Below are 22,339 nucleotides of genomic sequence, written 5' to 3' on the forward strand. Positions count from 1 at the left end.
GTACAAACAGGGTTCCTGTGTGTACGCAAGTGTGTTATGATTTAGTGTATGTGCCCTATATGAGTGTGTGTACAGCAGGCCTAAAACAATGGCCCTCTCAGATTACATCTCTCTGTCTGTGGAGGCTGTAAAGGGGGGCAGGAGAACTCCCACTGGCTACCCCTCCCGCCTCTCCTGTCCGGGCCGGCGCTCTGATTGGCTCAGGCCACGTATATATTTACAGCATGGGTTCATCAAAACTCACTACAACTTTCAAACTCGGCACAAGAACTGTGTACCGTCTGGAGGGCAGGAGTTACAAAACACTAACATCTGTGGGATTTTATACATCCGAAAACAAAGGGTGCAGCCTCTTCGAACTCTTTTTCTTTCTTTTTATGATTCGTTTCATTTGGGTTACTGGTCAGTCTGTATTTAAAGTAGATTAAAGTAGCATAGAGACGTCCTGGTGTCGCTTCTATCCAAAAACAACAGCGTGCTTTAACCGTGGTGGTCTTGCTGGAATGAATATATCTGAGTCTAGTTGCTGTCAAGAGGCCAGTTCTCAGCCCAGCCAGGTTGTGGAGCGTGGGACATGGGGTGCCTCTTCCAGCACTCCGGGGCCTGACCGGGGACATGGTTTTGACCGCAGCCGGACCACAGAGCTGGCGCCGGTGCCCAGCTCTGGAACGCGGACGGGCTCCCGAACCGGAGCGGAGGCAAGAACGGGAAGCCCGGACTCAACCCGCACTGGAGCTCTGACCCTGGGCTCCGGCGAGGGGAAATCAGGGGGGGAGTCGAGGATCAGGAGGCCGATGAATGCCTTCATGGTGTGGGCTAAAGATGAGCGCAAGCGCCTGGCCCTCCAGAACCCAGATCTGCATAACGCCGTGCTCAGTAAGATGCTGGGTAAGACGCTCGCTATACATCACATCACGGGGGTTAGTCTAGTGCATCGGCACGGATGTGACATATTTGAAAACTGGTGGTTTAAAATATAAAAATGTTGATGTGTCAGAATTGCCATGTGCTAATGTATTAATGTATTGCATGTATTAACACATGTAATAAAAAAATAAAATATTAAGAATTATAAATACATTTTAAAAAGATTGTTAGTGTGAGGTTATTAGAGGAATAAATGGTTTTGAGATCCATAAAAATTATACTAGCAAGCAAACATGACCACACTGTCACTTAAATCTTTAGTAAATGGCCATAAAATGTTAATTCCAAACATAATTGTTTAAATGTTTGTATTTAATGTTGAAATGATATTCATGTTGCACAAAATCACGTTCCTTTTTCACACCCTGTCTACTTTTATAATCAGACTGATTTATTGTCATTTAAAATTACTACAAGCACAAAAAAAGAAATTAAATAAAATTAAATGTGCCGGTTTATTATTATAATTAAAAAAAAAACCTGAACTTTGTATGCCGCTTAGAATTATTGATTGGAAAACAAGCCCTGGGCGCACATGGCATGGAAGTCATTTGAAAAGTTTGTAAATCTTGCACAATATTTGTGTTTGGATGTTTCTCGGGGGGACATTTTAATGTCCTTATTTTTTTAAATATAACAGGGCTGCGGCAGACACACAAGCTGCCGATTGTCTGCAGCCATTGACCCATTAATAATTCAAGTACTACAACCCAACCCCGTGTGCTCCGCACCAGTTACATGTAATGATTTGCTCATGTCACACACGTTTGTCAGTACTTGTGTTACATCTGGTTTTTTTTCCCTAAAATCAATCGCTGCTGCGAACGTAATAATTGTGACAGCTCATTTAAAAATCATTTGTGCATGATTATATCTGTATATTTATTCCAGAGAGCTAAATTAAAAACTTTTTATAAATAATCAGAGGAATCTGGCTCAATACCCTGGCATTGTTTCTGGATTAAATTAGAACATTGTTGTAGTGACTAAACAAGGTATGATAAAAATCATATTTATACTAAACTGCTAAAGCAAAAACAGCAAACACAAAAAGTAGCACAACAAATCCTGAAACAATAACACTGATTGGATGATGTTTTTAGGTCAGTCCTGGAAGGCTCTAAGCACACTAGACAAACGTCCGTTTGTGGAGGAAGCCGAACGACTCCGTTTGCAGCACCTCCAGGATCACCCGAACTACAAATACCGTCCTCGACGCAAGAAACAGCCTAAGAAGATGAAACGAGTTGAACCGGGTTTGCTCCTCCAAGGCCTCGCCGGAGGCCCGGGAGACGCCTACTCGCCGCACCGCCATGCCCATCATCTGCTGCCTCCACTGGGACACTTCCGAGATCTCCACCCCTCCGGAGCTCCGGAGCTGGAGAGTTTCGGCCTGCCGACGCCGGAGATGTCACCGCTAGACGTGTTGGAGGAGGGAGGCGGAGATTCAGTGTTTTTCCCCCCTCACATGCAGGATGATGTGGGTCTGGGTTCGTGGATAAACTACCACCAGCATCCAAACCATCAGACTGGCCACCACCCTCACCACAACTCCCATAACCTCCAGCATTCCCACCCACACCTCAACCAGAAGTCTCCGCTGGCCTGCCTCCCACTGCAGGAGAAATGCCTGGTCGTCGAGCCCACGAACCCTAACGCTCTCTACCCCAACATGAGCCTCCCAGAATCCTCCAAGGCTCCTCACACTCCCACACCTGCAGGCTATTACGGTCAGATATACGGGAGCAGTCAATCCCAGCCTGCCTTCACCTCTCATCTGGGCCAGCTGTCTCCTCCGCCCGAGACCTCGGCGGTCGCTCAGGTCGCTCCGTCCTCTCTAGACGCTGTGGACCAGCTGGGACCCTCGGCCGAGTTCTGGGGCGAAGTGGACAGGATTGAGTTTGACCAATACCTGAGCGCGAGCAGGACTCGATTGAGTAGGAACCCCCCTTGCGAGGAGAGCAGCGCTTTGATATCGGCCCTGTCCGACGCCAGCAGCGCCGTCTACTACAGCGCGTGCATTACGGGATAAAACTACTTCCGCAATCTCCACGCAGTCCTGAAGTCTGGTGCACATATGGCTTTTTTTGAGTCTCAGATCTTTTTGATTTATTCGAGTTACCTTCTTCAGGGAATCATCTTGCCCGGTTTCACGAATCACTGGAGGTTACTGAACTCTATACAGGATGGTTCTCACCGTATAGACTTCACTAAATTGCATTTCACAGTATGACTAGTCATTTCTGGTCTTGATAACCTGTACTTTCTGAGACTGTGGTCGAATTTAACCGATAATTTTGCTGACTCCATCCAGCTACTGTATGCTTACGGTCTCACATGAGGGTACTGGGACGTGGAAGTCAAGAATGTGAATATTTTTGCTATATATATATATATTTGTCTTTTATTTGCCTTTTATATTGTTTATTTCTATTTTTATAGACATTTTATATAAGGTTGTATGAAGATATGTTTTGCACTGGGTATGTGAAAACCACTCAAGACTTTTATACTGCACTTAATATCTTTCAAATACTCTTTTTGATGCCATCTGACGTACTTCGATCTATTGGCGACTAATTTATCTTGCGTTCTTCCCTTCTGTGTGGTTGAATTGGGCATTTCATGTGGACATGACATTTTGTAATCCTCTTAGCACTTGAGGAACATGTTGAGTTGGTAATAACTCTCTCCCTTTTGGTAATAATTATCTTCAAATAAAAAGAGTTTGCAATAAAAAATGTCTCAGAGCTATTAAATCAAAGCAATTAAATTGAAAACACACAATTGTACATAGTATTTCACTAACACACTTTCCCACACCACAGAGTGCATGTGCTTTTCAATATGTTTTTACTTCTTAAAACCGTTTTAATTAAACACACAAACTTGTATTACACATCCAAATGTATCAATGCATATTTTGCGAAATAAAGTTGTCACTAAATATTGGGTACTTGTCAAAATCATTACACTTGCATTAGGTGCATATTTGCCTGATTTATGTAAAATGGTGATGTGGCTGCAGTTGTTGTTGCCTTTTGAGAGAAGCGGAGAGCGAGAGCAGGGCCGCAATGTTTAAGTTGTAATCCAGTCTTGTCTCTCTGATTCCCTCCTCCAAGATTTTTGATCAGCCACAAAATGAGTTTGGCTCTTTAAGCTATTTTTTCCCCTAAAACCACGGACAAAAAGAAAACATTTTCGACTGAGGAGAACAAAACTGAAACTGTCTTCTCTTATGTCTTCATACAAAAAAAGGCAGCTCTGAGATTAAAGAAATGCTCCCTCGTGTTGATTCATTCAATACCGGAGAACAAAAAGACTGATATAAGAGTGCATTTCTAAAGGGAAAACAGTCTTTCCAAAGCATTTACATTTCAGGCAGCATGCCTAGTGTGTGTTATTCTTTACATCCAATGATACACATTTCATGTGTTCTTTTCCCTCATATCACGCTGACTATATTTGCATGTGTGTTGAATGACACACCACAGATTCTTTTGCCAGGACGTTAAGTGGGCTCAGTTAGGTCCAGGTCAGCTGCCGTGCGGTAAAGTTTCAGCCCGCCAATTAATTAGCCATAAAATTAGCAGGAATGTCAAAACAGAGGAAGATCCTGGGGAAACTGGGGATGTTGGGATAGCAGGAATCTGTGTGTTGGAGAATATCTCTGTGTGTGTGCTGCAGAGGGAAGGATGTTAAAGGGAAGAGGAGCTTTTTTTCACCCCTGACCAGCTCCCCGAATGGAAAGAACAACACTGACCGATCATGCAGGTCCAGTAATTCTGAAGTCCGATGTGCAGGTCAGCAAAATGACGTTTATTTTAAGCTGCGTGTGACAGACAGAAAGAACGCTTGAGAGCTACGCTTGTGGTCGCCGGTGGTATTTCGCCATTTCTTTCACAGTACGTGGTTTATTGCCCATCTGTGGCTTTGTGAACTCATGAACAAGGTTTTCATGACATGCACCCCTGGTGATTTCTTTCTTTCTTTTTTTTTTTTCAAATGAAATTGACAGTAAAGCTCTTGACTTTTGGAAGGATGAATAATCAAAACTCAACTCTGCAGGCTTCAGGAATCTCAAGTTTAAAACAATGTTTCTTAAGCTCTCTCAAGTCTTTGTATCTCATTATCAGTCAACTGACCAGTGTTTGTTTTTATGAAAAGATTTTGGACCTAAAAATAAAAAGGTTCAAAGCAGTCTCAATGCCTTTGAACATTTTTGCTACAACTTTTGCTTACACTGTTTCTATACCTGCATAGTTGTGATAATATCAGGGCTCCAGACAGAAAAAAAGAGGAAGGTTTTTATAGTTAAAACATTTAAATAAAGCTTTTTTTCTTTTACATTAATAGTGTAATCAGTATTTAGTTTATTAAAACCAAGTATGAATCTCATGAAGTTGGTGTTTTTGAGCATTTTACATTTATTCCAAAATAATAACTCAAGCCAGTAACAATTTAAACAATATATTTATTTGTGAACTTATGTTCAGTTATTATTTTTAATAGTTATCTTTTAACTACTTATTGAAATTTTTGGATCATCAGTCATCAAAGCTCTGTAAATATTGTTCACAGACACTAAAATTACTTTCAATTTCACCAAGCGATTACTCACTAAAACTCCCACAGATCATGTTTTAAGTCTTATTTTGACATAACAAAGTGGTTATATCTAATTTTGTGAGTTGTTAACTTTTTTAATTAGTCTTCCTATTAACACCATTATATTGTTCATTCAGACTGATTCGCGAACATGGAACATCCGAACATAACCGGTTTTATCCAATCTCATCGCATGTGACTTTCCCTCATTCTTAATTACCCCCGACCAAACTCATCACACACTTTAGGGGGTCTGTTAAAAACTTAATTCACAAATCTAAAATGTAACTACTATACAACAGCAGTTCATTTTAAATCAGACCGAAAATGACTCTGTCAGCAGTAACGACTCTAAATGATTCACTAACTGAGCGACTCTGATTCTAACCACTTAATTACAAAGGAGCTTGAGGCTTTTTGTGAAGCTTTTTTGGCTGACTCATGAAAAGAGCTACTTCATAAAAGGGCTGTTCACACCAAGAATCGTAACTATAATGATAACTATATAATAACCATGCAATGCTGTTCTGTTGTTTGCCACTGTAAATGCTCAAGCTTTTTAAAGCAGGATGGATTCTGATTGGCTGTCAATGTGTTAAACTTTCATCAGCTGGAAAAAAATAATTTCTAAAAAATGAATTGCAACAACAGCATTCCTTTATGTCCTTAACGTTACTGTTGTGTTGCGGACTCATGGACAAGATTTTTAAAACTATATCATCCTTTGCTCACGCTGTGTTCGCATTATCTCGAGACTGGAATATCTTAATTAGTAGTTCACTTTCAGAACAAAAATTTACTGATGATTTACTCACCCTCTTGTCATCCAAGATGTTCATGTCTTTCTTTCTTCAGTCGTAAAGAAATTACGTTTTTTGAGGAAAAACAGGATTTTTCTCCATATAGTGGACTTCTATGGTGGTCGCGAGTTTGAACTTCCAAAATGCAGTTTAAACGCAGCTTCAAAGGGCTCTAAACGATCCCAGCAGAGGAAGAAGGGTCTTATGTAGAGAAATGATCGGTTATTTAAAAAAAAAAAAAAAGTACAATTTCTACACTTTTTAACCTCAAATGCTCATCTTGTCTAGCTCTGTGATGCACATGTGTACTCTGTGCACTCCCGTTCAAGACAGTCAGGGTATGTCGAAAAACTCACATCTCATTTTCTCCTCCAATTTCAAAATTGACCTACATTGTTGCAGAAGTACCGACCCAGTGTTCACAAAGTGAACATGCAAAGAAGGTCAAACACCTTTTAAAAAAAAGCTAAAACAGTGATGTAGGATGATTTTGAAGTTGGAGGAGAAAATGAGATGGGAGTTTTTTGACATACCCTAATTGTATTGAACAGGACTGCACAGAGTATGCACGCGTATCACGAAGCTAGACAAGATGAGCATTTGTGGTTAAAAGTTATCCACAAGTTTCCTGTAAAAAAGAATGGTATTTTGTGTGCTAATTAGCGAAGAGGGTAAGTGTTTTAGACCATTGTTTACTTTGTAAAGATGCACACCATTATGAGAGATGTCATTACATTCTTAGGGACAACATATGTTTTTCGAATTTGTGTTCCCACATCATTAGCGAGCTTGGATCGCTAAATCTTGAATTACAGTCAACTAGTGAAATGACGTTTGAACCGAGACATCAGAGCTTGTGTTAAAGGGCATGCCAGATGAAGCCTCGATTCAAGGCTTGTTAACGTAGAAATCCCTTTCGTAAAAGCCTCACTTTCTGTCCAGTCATGTGCGCGATACACTTTGCGTGTCCTAATGTTCGACCCCCAGATCTTACTTTGCCAGTACCTATTAAATAATTACATTTTTTGATACCCAGTCATACAAGTAATATGAAGACCACAAATTATTTCAGGAAAATTAAATATATGCCATATGCAATTAATATATGTGCACACTATTCTTCTATTACATCATACTGATATTCGTACTGGCATTTAATGGCACTGTTCAATGGGTAAATTAATTTATCAGAGTCAGAAATTCAACAAACAAACACACACACGGTTAGGCTTTTATTTGTGCATATAACATGGACCGATCTATGGAAATTGTGGTGAACGCTTCTTCTGACATAGCTTTAGTCTTTTGGCTGCTTTATTTTTTACTAACCGGATCGTGCTGTTTCCGACACTCTTTAAGCTTTGAATCTTTTCCCGAAACAGTCAGAGGAAAGTCTTGGTGCTTCACGAGGCTTCATTTGCCCGTCACTCCTGTCAACTGTTGAATGAATGAGTGTCACGTCCCGCTTGTTTACTTTGAACCGGAAGACAGTCCCACTTTTGACGCAAGGCCTCATAGGGCATAGGAAACTTGTGGATATAAATTGTAATTTTTTTTTAGAAAATAACCAATTGTTTTGCTAGATAAGACCCTCCTTCCTCGGCTTGGGATCAGTTAGAGCCCTTTGAAGCTGCATTTAAACTACATTCTGGAACTTCAAACTCACAGGCACCATAGAAGTCCACTATATGGAGGAAAAACCCTGGAAAAACCCTTTAACCCTTTAACTGTCACTCCTATTTTTGAACACAGACATAAAAATGCACTATCCAAACTTAAATTTTTATAATTCATGAATGAAAACATTTTGTAATATCGACTCTGATTCTAACCACTTAATTACAAAGGAGCTTGAGGCTTTTGTGAAGCTTTTTGGCTGACTCATGAAAAGAGCTACTTCATAAAAGGGCTGTTCACACCAAGAATCGTAACTATAATGATAACTATATAATAACCATGCAATGCTGTTCTGTTGTTTGCCACTGTAAATGCTCAAGCTTTTTAAAGCAGGATGGATTCTGATTGGCTGTCAATGTGTTAAACTTTCATCAGCTGGAAAAAAATAATTTCTAAAAAATGAATTGCAACAACAGCATTCCTTTATGTCCTTAACGTTACTGTTGTGTTGCGGACTCATGGACAAGATTTTTAAAACTATATCATCCTTTGCTCACGCTGTGTTCGCATTATCTCGAGACTGGAATATCTTAATTAGTAGTTCACTTTCAGAACAAAAATTTACTGATGATTTACTCACCCTCTTGTCATCCAAGATGTTCATGTCTTTCTTTCTTCAGTCGTAAAGAAATTACGTTTTTGAGAGGAAAAAACAGGATTTTTCTCCATATAGTGGACTTCTATGGTGGTCGCGAGTTTGAACTTCCAAAATGCAGTTTAAACGCAGCTTCAAAGGGCTCTAAACGATCCCAGCAGAGGAAGAAGGGTCTTATGTAGAGAAATGATCGGTTATTTAAAAAAAAAAAAAGTACAATTTCTACACTTTTTAACCTCAAATGCTCATCTTGTCTAGCTCTGTGATGCACATGCGTACTCTGTGCACTCCCGTTCAAGACAGTCAGGGTATGTCGAAAAACTCACATCTCATTTTCTCCTCCAATTTCAAAATTGCCCTACATTGTTGCAGAAGTACCGACCCAGTGTTCACAAAGTGAACATGCAAAGGAGGTCAAACACCTTTTAAAAAAAAGCTAAAACAGTGATGTAGGATGATTTTGAAGTTGGAGGAGAAAATGAGATGGGAGTTTTTTGACATACCCTAATTGTATTGAACAGGACTGCACAGAGTATGCACGCGTATCACGAAGCTAGACAAGATGAGCATTTGTGGTTAAAAGTTATCCACAAGTTTCCTGTAAAAAAGAATGGTATTTTGTGTGCTAATTAGCGAAGAGGGTAAGTGTTTTAGACCATTGTTTACTTTGTAAAGATGCACACCATTATGAGAGATGTCATTACATTCTTAGGGACAACATATGTTTTTCGAATTTGTGTTCCCACATCATTAGCGAGCTTGGATCGCTAAATCTTGAATTACAGTCAACTAGTGAAATGACGTTTGAACCGAGACATCAGAGCTTGTGTTAAAGGGCATGCCAGATGAAGCCTCGATTCAAGGCTTGTTAACGTAGAAATCCCTTTCGTAAAAGCCTCACTTTCTGTCCAGTCATGTGCGCGATACACTTTGCGTGTCCTAATGTTCGACCCCCAGATCTTACTTTGCGAGTACCTATTAAATAATTACATTTTTTGATACCCAGTCATACAAGTAATATGAAGACCACAAATTATTTCAGGAAAATTAAATATATGCCATATGCAATTAATATATGTGCACACTATTCTTCTATTACATCATACTGATATTCGTACTGGCATTTAATGGCACTGTTCAATGGGTAAATTAATTTATCAGAGTCAGAAATTCAACAAACAAACACACACACGGTTAGGCTTTTATTTGTGCATATAACATGGACCGATCTATGGAAATTGTGGTGAACGCTTCTTCTGACATAGCTTTAGTCTTTTGGCTGCTTTATTTTTTACTAACCGGATCGTGCTGTTTCCGACACTCTTTAAGCTTTGAATCTTTTCCCGAAACAGTCAGAGGAAAGTCTTGGTGCTTCACGAGGCTTCATTTGCCCGTCACTCCTGTCAACTGTTGAATGAATGAGTGTCACGTCCCGCTTGTTTACTTTGAACCGGAAGACAGTCCCACTTTTGACGCAAGGCCTCATAGGGCATAGGAAACTTGTGGATATAAATTGTAATTTTTTTTAGAAAATAACCAATTGTTTTGCTAGATAAGACCCTCCTTCCTCGGCTTGGGATCAGTTAGAGCCCTTTGAAGCTGCATTTAAACTACATTCTGGAACTTCAAACTCACAGGCACCATAGAAGTCCACTATATGGAGGAAAAACCCTGGAAAAACCCTTTAACCCTTTAACTGTCACTCCTATTTTTGAACACAGACATAAAAATGCACTATCCAAACTTAAATTTTTATAATTCATGAATGAAAACATTTTGTAATATGATTTCAATGTACATTTGCCTTTCAAAAGATGAATTTTGAGATTTTAAGTTTTGAACTGATATAGAATTTCTTATGATTTCTAAAACGTGATAGGGAAAAAAGTCTTTTGTGGCAAAGTTCAGAACTTATGTTATGATGTAGATTTTTTAAAGTTGCACTCTTGACATATATTAATCTATTACTTTTCCTATATAATTTGTAACACAAAAGAGTGGTAAAATATCTATTTAGGAGTCTTAGACCTTTCCAACAATGTATAGTTTGTCATGATTAGATTAGGATTTATTTGTAATATGGTGAAGTAAACTTCAGCGTCACACAGAGCGGACGGTGACAGTTAAAGGGTAAAGCTATGTTTCCATTAAAAAAAATGGAATATTGCATTAAGAATTTTCTGAATAAAAGACCACTTCCATCCAAGAGAAAAAAATCGTCACTTCCTGGGAAACTGGTGCAAACTATCAGTAATAAAAATGGAAGTTGCCGCAACCACTGTACACTCAAAAAAATGGTTTTGTGCCACTGTTCATTTTACCCAGGTATTTATTGTTAAAACAACACAAGTGTATTTCTTTTTCCACCAAAACACTATTGTATTGTGCTCTATTAATTTAAACTGTTTAAGTTTCCATTTTACTTGATTATCAATCGTTAAACTAACGTAAACGGTTTAATTTCGCCGTTCAAAAAACCGGATATGATGTTTCCAACGCATTTTATGAAGACGGCGCGAAGGAGGTGTATCATGGCGTCGGAGCTAGAAGTACCAGTCAGGTAAGAAAATCTAAAGACTTCTTTGTGTTAAGTCAAAAATTTTAATTTCTGTAAGTGTTTTAGTCTGCTTTTAGTGTTGTTTTGCAGACGAGTGTAACTGGTATATTGCGCCGTTAATAGATAATTTCGTGCGGTTGGGATGTGAACGCGCATATGGACTGTAGTGTATTTGTACGTGTGCTTGTGGAACAGAGGATGCGGCGAAATATTAAAATTAGTGCTTTTCCGTCTTATTAATGATATATAGGCAGTTAAATAAAACCTTCCTGTGCTCTTTCTAGGCTACTCAAGTCCCAGTAAAATTAGCGTTAGCTAAAGCACGAAAGCAAGTACAAATAATGCCACATTCGACTGCTGCATACTTTTAACATTTTATCTGCTATTCGTTTTTATAACAGCATACATTGATCACTGGTTTCTTCATCGCTGCCTAATTTTGGCGAAATGAAAGAATGTCACAACTTTACTGACGGAGAAAAAGTTTTGGCTAAGGTAAGTGAACCGCTGTATTGCCTTTTCATCCTTTATAAACAAAAGTAATAAGGGTATTTTGCATTTTCTGTTTTAGAGGAATGCACGCAGTTGTAAATGTGAACTGGTGGATGGTTAAGAAGCTGATGTGTCTTCTAGAAATCTAAACAAGTAAGACACTAAGATATATTGATATGTTAATAAATTTATGTATGCATGTATTTGTGTGTGTGTATATATGAAGAGTTCATGTGTATATTTGTATATATTAAGAGTTAATTTGCAAGAACAGACAATTTTTTTTTTTTTTTTTTTTTTTTTTTTAAATAATTATTCTGCATTCCAAGTAATATCAATCAAACTGTGGTTGGTTTATTTTGAATGAATATTAATAGCTCAAAAATACAGCTAACTAACACAATAAAACACAAAAAAACAAACAAACAAACAAAAAAAACAACAACACACACACACACACAATAAAAAAACATGTTTATGAATATTAAATATTGATAAATATTAATAAAAACGGATTTATTTGTTTTTGCAAATGAACTCTTCATATGTATATGTTTGTTTGTGTGTGTGTGTGTGTGTGTGTGTGTATTTAATGGGTACTTTCGACTCATTCCTTTTCTTAAAAATGGTTTGAAGGCAGAAATGTGATGTTTATCATTTTATAAACTCAATGTTTTTGTGAAAAGCTGTGCCTGAACTATAAATCATGCTTTTTACAGTCATTTTATGACTTTAAATATACTCCAGATCATGTCCACCCTTTTGGAATAATATACATGACAATAATCACACAAATGTTTTGATCACTGAATTTGTCTTTGCTGTTAAACTATATATGGGTGCTCTTGTAACAAATTGTACTTCATGTGTTTACAGATTTGTGCAGAATATGAGACAGGCAGAATAACCATAGGCCCATTAGTGTCAACTGTCTTTGCCAATGGGTGGATCCACACTGCAAAACTTATGAAGATGATTGCAAACCGAAGAACAGTCCTTGGACAAAGCATTAAACCCTCTTGGTCCCCACTACACAGGTAAGAACAGCTACACTCAACAAAAACTTTTGTAATCATGTTAAAGGGGTCATCAGATGCTGTTGATATGATTCTTAGAGTCTTAATGAGAAGTCCATAGCATACTTTTGTTAAAATTTCTCAGTGGTAGTGTAAAAAACACCCATTTTACCATATCAAAATCAGCCCTTTTCAGAGTGGGCCATTCTGTTGCATGTTCCTTTAAATACAGTAATGGTGGTCAGACTGTTCTCAGCTCTCACTCGGCTCATTTAGGGCAGGTCTAAGATAAGACGTTCATGTAAATCAACTATTGTGGGAGCAGCCTTGATCGGTGTGACGTCACACCAACTAGAAGCTGAGAATGACCTGATTTGAAAAAGGGCATATTACTTATAATGATTAAAAAATACCACTGGGTGGATTTTTATCATCATAGGGTGGTTGTGTACACATTCTGCCAACATGCATATATGTTCAAACAACATGTAAAAGTGAGTTTTGCATCAGATGACCCCTTTAAAACATTGTTTCACCAGCCACTGAGTTTTAGGGTTATGGTCATAGGCATTAACAAAAAAGACAGATATAATAAGAATTGGATTATTAATATAGTAAATATAAAATATATGGTATTACTGTAAACTGACAGATATTGCGAATACATTATCTTCCCAAAAACAATACATTCTAAAGCAAGGCAGGCGTGTCAAACCTGCTCTTGGAGAGCCAGTGTTCTGGAGTTTAGCTCCAACACCCCTGCCTGGAACTTTTAGTAAAACTTTGATTAGCAAACCTGTAAGACCTTTGTTCATCTTCAAAATACAAATTAAGATATTTTTGTTAAAATCAGAGAGCTTTCTGACCCTGCATAGACACCAACACAACTGAAATATTCCCAAGCCCCGAAACGTAGTAAGGACTTTGATATAATATCCATGTGACATCAGTGGTTCAACCATAATTTTACAAAGCTACAAGAATACTTTTTATGGGTAAAGAAAACAAAATAACTACTTTATTCAACAATTCTTCTCCTCCAAATCACATATTTTGCCATTATGGAGAGTATCACGATGCATGCACATTGCTTTCCTCTGCAAGCAAACAAGGCCCAGCGCATACATGTTCTACGTCAGCAGAACCACACGCATGCGTTATGCAAAGAGGTACTCTCGATAATGGCAGAAGACGCAATTTAGAGAAGAATTGTTGAATAAAGTCAATATTTTTGTTTTCTTTGCACACAAAAAGTATTCTCACTGCTTTGTAAAATTATGGTTGAACCACTGATTTTTACACTGTTTTACTGGTGTCCTTACTACGTTTCTGGGTCTGGGAGCATTTCAGTTGCATTACTGTCTATGCCGGGTCAGAAAGCTCTCAGATTTCATCAAAAATATCTTTATTTGTGTTCGAAGATGAATGAAGGACTTGTGGGTTTGGAACGACATGAGGGTGAGTAATTAATGACAGAATTTTCATTTTTGGGTGAACTATCCCTTTAATTGGGAATATTGCTAAACTCTGCAGGACAGTGACTTTCTGTGCTGATCTGGTCCAGTACTGTTATAGTTTCATTTTCCACTGTAATGTTAGTTAGAATTCCATCTGAACTGCTTGCCTGTATTTCCCGTAAGGAAATGATCAGACAGAATAATAATGACATTTTTCAAATGTGTTTTTTTTTTTTTTTTTTTAGAAAAATGTAAAGGCTAAATCTCATGAATTTTGTTGTTGTCTGCATCTTTAGACTAATGACGTTGAAGTACCCAAATGAAGACACTAGCAGTGTTATTATGGAGTATATGGTAAGTTGTTTTATTGATTAATTTATTTATTTATTGGTATTTTCAAGGATGATAAATGGTAAGGTAAATTTAATACGCAAAAATTTGAGTACTCCATTCTTTTAAATATCCTCTCTAGGATACAGACGTTGGCAGCACTCAGGAGGTGATCCAGAGGAATCATGGGAATCTATGTCATACGATTTGAAGGTGCAGACATTGAAGACAGCACAACAGATGTTGGAGTGTTGGAAGATAAAGTTCTTCAGGACCTTAGCAGTAAACCCTATGAAAAAACATGTTGCTGGGACTGATATATGGACTAAACTTGAACTCCTGAAATCAGGTACACATTTGGAGTATTGCAGAAGTTATTTCTGGAGCCAGTTCCTGTTCCTGGATTAAGGTTTGATTGGTTACCTTTATATGCCAATTAGAAAATGACAGTAGTTTAATATTTCTGTAATTTTGTAATGTGGTTGTAACTGTAATTGTTGCTCTTGTTTAACAAATACACTTGATAATTTGTGACATCTTGTCTTTTGTGATTCATTGCAAAATAATCACACAAAAAATGCTTCGTTGAAGGGAGTAACTTTAACTTGAAATCATTTAGTTAAAGTAACTAGAACCAATTGGATGGAACCGCTGTCCATAATTTAAATGAGTTGTCTGAAACAAACTTCCTTATGTTGATAAAGTGAAACATATTTAGCCAGTTTTTAATAAACCAAAACATGTTCACTAAACTTAACCGGTTTAAGTTACAGGGAAGTGAATAAATTGAGTTGGTTGGACATTACTATTTCACATAAATTCTTCCTCATTCAGCTGTGTTGTCACAACACAAAGAGTTTGCATAGATTCAAAAAATTCCATTCATGTTCATCAAAAACAATTTGGTTGTGTGTAACCACTGTCCATAATTGAATTAAGTAGGTTTAAAGAATCATTTTTTTGAGTGTAGCTCATAACGGCACATGCAATAACATTTGAGAATGCACTCGCGTGCGACAATTCTGGGAGATACTGCATAGAAATATCCTGGCAACCATCGTGAACCATCATGCCAGTGTAATTTGCATGACTACCACTCAAATATTCTTCATATTATGCAAAAATTCACTTGCACTCTGTTCACTGTCATGCAGCATGTTTTTGTGTCTGTGTGTGTTTTATGCGTTTGCACGCGTGGGAGTGTTAGTGATTTCATGTGTCGGTAAGTAAGAAGGCGAAAGATCTTGACCTGTGTAAGTGTTTTATTATTGCAGCTGAAGAGTGCACGTGTTTTGTGTGTGTGTGTGTCTTTTTCTTTGCACACTTGCTTCAGCTTTTCCATCAAGCCAAACTACGGACTCTCCCCAAAACCCCGTCCAGCAAACCTACTGCATGATGTCATCTGTATATTTTCTGTTTCTTTCCTCCCTTCTTCTTCTTAACAGGAAGTGTGGCCCCCCACTATACCCTTACTCTTCCCCTCTTGGACAGGAAGTAGCTCTGCCTCCCCTTCCTGTGTAAGCAGCAGGACGTGGCGCATATGTGTGCGCGAACAAACATGCGTTTTCCCCGTAAATGCGTAAAGGAACCGCGTATCTATTACGGGACACACTGACCCTGCTTACACCTGGTAGATGTGTGATGTAATATGGTCTCAAATTATTTCTTACGTCGGAGCCAGGCTGCATTTATTTGTTAAAAAATACAGTAAAAAGAGTAACTTTGTTAAATATATTGTTACAGTTTAAAACGACTGTTTTTGTTTTGAATATAAAGAATTTATTCATATAGGTGTTAATGGGGTCACTGGTAGGCCAGGCTAGAGTTCATGGAAGAGGCCAAAGTTACAGTCAGCCTCATATGCCAGCTTTTTATGAAACAACATCTTGAGATCATTAGGAGGAGCTATATTTGACATTTTTAGCATTGATACTACATGAAATGTCGCTTTGACTTACTGCAACTTGATCCCTGTGAGTAGGTGGCTTTTTAAATGGAATATTATTCCAGAGACGGCGCTGGAAAACACAAAGCTGCTGGTTCCTGACTTCCTGTGTCCAATCTTTACTGTTGAACTGGAGCGTAAGTCTCCTCTGACTTTCCCTTTCCTGAACTGTCGGCATAATTTACGAGCATGGCTGTGCACAGGCCTGGTGGTTTGGTGGCCTTGGGTTTGTGTGACCCGTGGGTTGTGGGTTCAAACCCCGGACAGAACGGTAACTGTGACCCAACCAAATGGACACATGCCATCCCACTCTGAGTTTCAAACACAGGTTGCGATAGTTACTGTTTAAACAACCTGCTAAGCCTTCTATGCATCAGCTGTAATGTAAGCCTAATTCTGATGCTTTAACACAGTTTAATCACATTTTTACTTTCATTTCCATTGGATTTAAAATATTTGTGCGCTGAATATGACTGTGCATTTTGTACATGGGTAGTTTTACAATTTATTGCAATTAAATGATGACTGTATACTGAAAGTCCACAAAATTACTGTAATGTAGCAGTGCTGTGCTGTAGAATTACAATAATTATCTGTGTCTGCATTACAGTAATCTTGAGTATATGTACACAGTGTTTAGGTTCTCAGCATGTTCCCATCATTTTTTTCTTTTTTTGCTGTTTGTTGAATTATTGTGCTGTAGCTGTTTTGTTGTCACTTGTACTTGCGTATCTTTATATAACAGTTCCAGTCATCAAATCTGATTGACTGAACAATATTCTAACAGCACTGATACAGCACTGGGACTTTTTACTATTTGGTAAAAGGAAACAAATTAATTAATGTGGGAAGGAATTTTCATTTGCAGCAATTACATCTAGTTGTTGGTCACGTGCGTGGCTCCATATAACATAATTACTCCAGTAGAAAGCCACATCTGACTGTCTTCATAAGTTGTTTATTCAACTGATTCACTCAAAACACTGAATCATTTGGTAAAATGCAAAGTGACTGTCTTTATGAGTCACTGAATCCTTCCTTTAACTGATTTGCTCAAACTGCTGAGTCATTCTAAAACGAACTGGCTTTGTGACTTATTTAATTATTAATTTTACCTGTTAGTTTAAAATGCTGATCCATTCTCGAGGGATCATCATACACCACTGTATGTCTGTTTTATTTTTTACTTAGATGCAGAAATGACCCTGCTTAAAGTGACTTGCAAAAGTATTCATACCCCTTCATTTTTGTTGCAGCTTTGTGTTAAACTGCTTTAAATTACTTTTTCCCCACATTAATTTACACTCTATACACTATAATTACAAAGAAAAAAAACAGATTTGTGAACTTTGCAAGTTTATTGAAAATAAAATACTTTAGTATTCATACCCTTAACTCAGTACTTAGCTAAAGCACCTTTACAGCCTCAAGTCTTTTTGGGTATGATGCGACAAGCTTTGCACATCAACATTTGGCATTTATCTACCATTCTTATCCTCACTTCTTCACCTCTCAAGCTCTGTCAGGTTGAATGGGAGCTGGCAGACATTTTCAGGTTTCTCCAGAAATGTTTGATAGCATTCAAGCCTAGGCTGTTGTTCTTGCCACTCTTGCTGTTTGCTTAGGGTCATTGTCCTGTTGGAAGGTGAACCTTCTGTCCAGTCTGAGGTTCTGAATGCTCTGGACTGGGTTTTCATTAAGGCTATCTCAATATTTTGGTGCATTGAGGTTTTCTTCTACTCTGACGAGTCCCTCAGTCCCTGCTGCTGAAAAACAGCCCCACAGCATGAGGCTGCTACCAGCACACTTTACTCTTGGGATGGTACTCTGCAGGTGATGTACAGTGCTCGGTTTCCTTCAAACATGATGCTTGAAATTGAGGTTCATCAGACTAGAGAATCTTGTTTCTTACAGTCTGAGGATCCTTTAGATGCTTTTTTGCAAATTCCAAATGGGTTTTCATGTGTCCTCACTTGAGTTTGACCACACCGCCAGAAAGACTGGATTGCTGTGATGTTCGTTCTTCTGTAAGTTTCTTCCATCTGCATATATGATCATGGAGCTCAACTAGAGTGACCATCAGCTTCTTGGTCACCAGTCTAACCAAGCTATTTCTCCATCAATTGCTCAGTTTGGCCAGGAGGCCAACTCTAGGAAGAGTCCTAGTTGTCCCAAGCATCTTCCATTATGGATAACGCAGGCTTCATGCTTCTGTGAACCTTCAATGCAGCAGATTTTTTTTCTCACCTCTTCTCCAGATTTGTGCCTTGATGCAAGCCTATTTCTGAGCTCTACAGGCAGTTATTTTGACCTCAGGGCTTGGTTTTGCTCTGATATGCATTTTCAGCTGTTAGACCTTTTCTGAGAGGTATGTGCCTTTCCAAATTATAATCATTCAAATGAATTTGCACAGTTTAACTCCACTCAAAGTGTAGTAACATCTACAAGTGATATGAGTGCTGCTGAGCTAAATTTCTAGTGTCCCAAAAAAGGGTATGAATACTTATGCAATGGAATCCTTTCTGTTTTTTATTTCTAATAAATTTGCAAAGTTACAAACCTGTTTTGTGCTTTGTCATTATGGTGTATGGCGTGTAGATTGATGTGGACAAGTAATTTAAAACCAAAGTAATTTAAAGCAGTTTAACATAAGGCTTCAATATAAAACGTGAAAAAATGAAAGGGGAATGAATACTTTCGCAAGGCACTGTAGAATACACACACTGTAAAAATCAATTTTCAAAGTTGTAAATAAAACAAAGATTATTGCAGCACCTTTTTTTTTTTTACAAAAAAAAAAATCTTTCATTCTTTTCACTGAAAAAGTGAAAATTGTTTCTAGTGCAATTTTTTTTTTTTCATTTTATTTTTTAACTAAAAATTATATTATTTCCATAATTCCATGATTATCACGCAGTTTTGCATGATATGGTTATGTTTAAACAGCCATTTGTCATTTGAGTAAATGACCTATAAGCTTGCATTTAAGTGTTAAGTCCTGAATATAGTATTTTATTGAAAGAAATTACTGCTAAATCATGGCAGTTGTTGAGAGTGTGCTGTTATTGTTAAAGTAGCCATGGATTGTGTTATTCCAGAACAAGCTGCACTACTCTGGGTTGTGAGGGGTCATTTTCTCCATGGCTTTCTGCAGTTTCCATGACAGTGCCATAATTGACAGTGCAGCGTCTGTGAGACGGGCTGCTGACCCGGAGTGACGCCTTGCTAAAGATCGGGGAGTGAGCCAGCAGACTAAAACAGCCCTCATAAACGCTCTGTTCTTTTTTGGGGGTTGTTTTGGGTGTTTTTGATGTTTTTCTGTTTCGAGGTTATTTTTTCCTTTCACACAATTCCCCTTCTCAGGTTTCCATTTTCTCTTTTACAAACATATCATTGTGAGTCTCTGTCTCTGCAGAGTCAAGCAGGACTTGGCCCTGAATTCGTGAGTGTGTTTGCGTGTATGTGTGTGTGTGCTCACCCACACACTCAGCACATACTACTAAAGGGCTAGTCACTGCCCTGGCCTGGAGGTTTCGAGGGCAGTGTCTCCACTTGGTCTTTGACAGGGTAATTTCAATTGTTGACTCTCTCAGACACAGTCAATCACACACACACACATACAGTAAACTCATATCCCTTTCCCAGGACCCACAGTCTCTTAACCCGCTGGTGCCATGCGGCCGTTGTGTAACATCCACCCAGGCTCTGTATGTTATTTTATTCCTTTCTCATCCTGCCTGTTATTTGCTATCCATGTAATTATAAAAAACAACTCTATGCCCTTGATGAGTGATGTTTTTTCAAGTCTCTGTGATGTAAAGACACTACCACTTACTCACTGATTTATCTTCACTGTGTTAAATGGCTGTTTCCGTAGCAATGTGACAGGGCTCTGCAAACTGAGGACAAAACTCTTTTTTGTTTGCATTAAGTGGTTTTCTCTGGGAGAGAAGAAGACAGCGAGACCGCAAGTGTGGGGAGTGGCCAAGAGCCAAATGTAGGGGGAGGGTGGGGGGTAAATGTGGGTAGATGACAGCAAAAAAAGAAAGAACGAAAAAGAAAGAGAGAAACTAACGAGCAATCAAACAAAAAAATGAAACAAATACTCAAAGAAAGTTAAACAAAAACAAACAGAACAAAACAAACACTCAAAGACAGAAACTGAAAAAGTCAAACAATAAAGCAAATACTCAAAGAAACTAACATTAAAATAAATAAATACTAAACAAAAACAAATAAACAGAAAAAACAAACACCTAAGAAAAAAAGAAACTATGTAATCAAACAATGAAACAAAAACTCAAAGAAAGTCAAACAAAAATAAACACAACAAACACTCAAAGACAGAAACTGCAAAAAGTCTAACAATGAAACAAGACACAAATAAAGAAATAAACAAAAAAAAAAAAAAAAAAAAAAAAAAAAACAGAAAAAAACAAACACCCAAAGAAATAAAAGAAAAAACCATGCAATCAAAAACTCAAAGAAAGTCAAACAAAAACAAACAGAACAAAATAAACACTCGTAGACAGAAACTGAAAAAGTCAAACAAGGAAGCAAAGACTCGAGAACATAAAAATAAACAAAACAAACAAAAACAAAAAAAGAAAGAAAAAATAAGCAATCAAACAAACAATGAAACAAAAACTCAAAGAAAGAGTAAAGCATAGAAATTAAATATAAAAAGGTCAAGCAAAAAACAAACAAACATAAAAACAAATACTCAGAGAAAGATAGAAATATAACAAGCAATCAAAGAAACAAAAGCAAACTAGCAAACAAATTAAACAAACATAAAACATCTAAAAAGAGAAAAAGAAACAAAAATGAAGAAAAAGAAAAAAGTAATTAAGCAGTCACTCAAGCAAAGAGGGAACAAAACAAATATGAGAATGGTTATGAGTCTGAACTGATGCAACAAGAAAATGGGAGATAAAAATGGAGAATTTTCAGGAAAGCTTCTTTGGCTTTCATCTTCTTTCTCTCTGAATATCTGCACACACGCTTCTAGTTTAAAGCAACACAGCTCTATAAAGCCTTCCTTCTTGTTGCTTTCCAATTCTATTTTCTGATTTTATTTTCACATGCAAAGTTTGTCAGCATATTCCACTTATTTACTCTTAATTTACCCCAAAAATGTCTGGAAAGTTCCACCCAAAATTGAAAAAGACAGGAAAACAAGATGAGGAAAGATGTTGCTTATGTGTCGCTTGTGAGTCTCTGAAGCCAACCACCCACTCCAGCGCTATTCGGCACATCTAAAAGAGCTTAAGTTTCTGATGGAAAGCCAAACATTTCCTATTCCTTTTTTATGGTCTCTCTCTCTCTTCTTCTGCAGCTCTCTCTGTGACCAGCATGGGAGGAAGCATGAAGTGCTGCACACTGCAGTGATCCTATTCCCAAAATGTTTGAAGGTGAATTTTTTTAAAGATATTTTAGTTAGATTACAGACTTTTTGATACACAATTCTGCTGTTGTAATGAATATAAGAATGTTGAGATTCATTAGAATAGCACTATAACAATTGCTTAAATATAAAAAAAATAATAAGAAGACAATTCGTCCACTGGCATATATTAGCATGAGTGCTGTTGTTATAGTATTTAAGGCCCATCATAACTGCATCTGGTGAATTCGTACATTGTCACCTGTACAAATGTGTGTGTGTTCATTCGTAAAGCAGATGACTCTGTTTCCTCTCCTTTGTTATTCCAGTTTCTTCCTGTTTCACGCACTTTAATTTCACACTCAAAAACAGATGTAAAGAGAGGGAATGAGAGTGAGATTGCGCAACACTTCAAAACATTATTTGTCAACAGGTTATCTGAAATTATCACTTTACAGACATCAGACGTCTTTGAAACCATATGGCAGACTTGTGATGTTAACAAAAGCATTCGCTGTTGCTTATACTGTTATCCCTCAGCACAACATT

At 37.8% G+C, this 22,339-nt stretch overlaps 1 protein-coding gene across 1 annotated transcript; it reads left to right on the top strand.

Moving 5' to 3' along the window:
* The first annotated feature begins 255 nt into the window (after positions 1-255).
* On the top strand, positions 256-3,874 carry sox18 (SRY-box transcription factor 18). Its single transcript, XM_051096765.1, has 2 exons — positions 256-888; positions 2,031-3,874. Exons 1-2 carry the CDS (start codon positions 504-506, stop codon positions 2,957-2,959), a joined length of 1,314 nt encoding a protein of 437 aa, XP_050952722.1. The 5' UTR covers positions 256-503; the 3' UTR covers positions 2,960-3,874.
* Positions 3,875-22,339: the final 18,465 nt, after the last annotated feature.

This window comes from Labeo rohita, chromosome 23, assembly GCF_022985175.1.
Source record: "Labeo rohita strain BAU-BD-2019 chromosome 23, IGBB_LRoh.1.0, whole genome shotgun sequence".
Lineage (NCBI taxonomy): Eukaryota > Metazoa > Chordata > Actinopteri > Cypriniformes > Cyprinidae > Labeo > Labeo rohita.

Bases quoted from the DNA above. Each gene is read 5' to 3' on its own strand.
- sox18 (XM_051096765.1), top strand. From the start codon at position 504: ATGAATATATCTGAGTCTAGTTGCTGTCAAGAGGCCAGTTCTCAGCCC. The intron at 889-2,030 runs GTAAGACGCTCG...TGATGTTTTTAG, and splicing joins CGTGCTCAGTAAGATGCTGG to GTCAGTCCTGGAAGGCTCTA.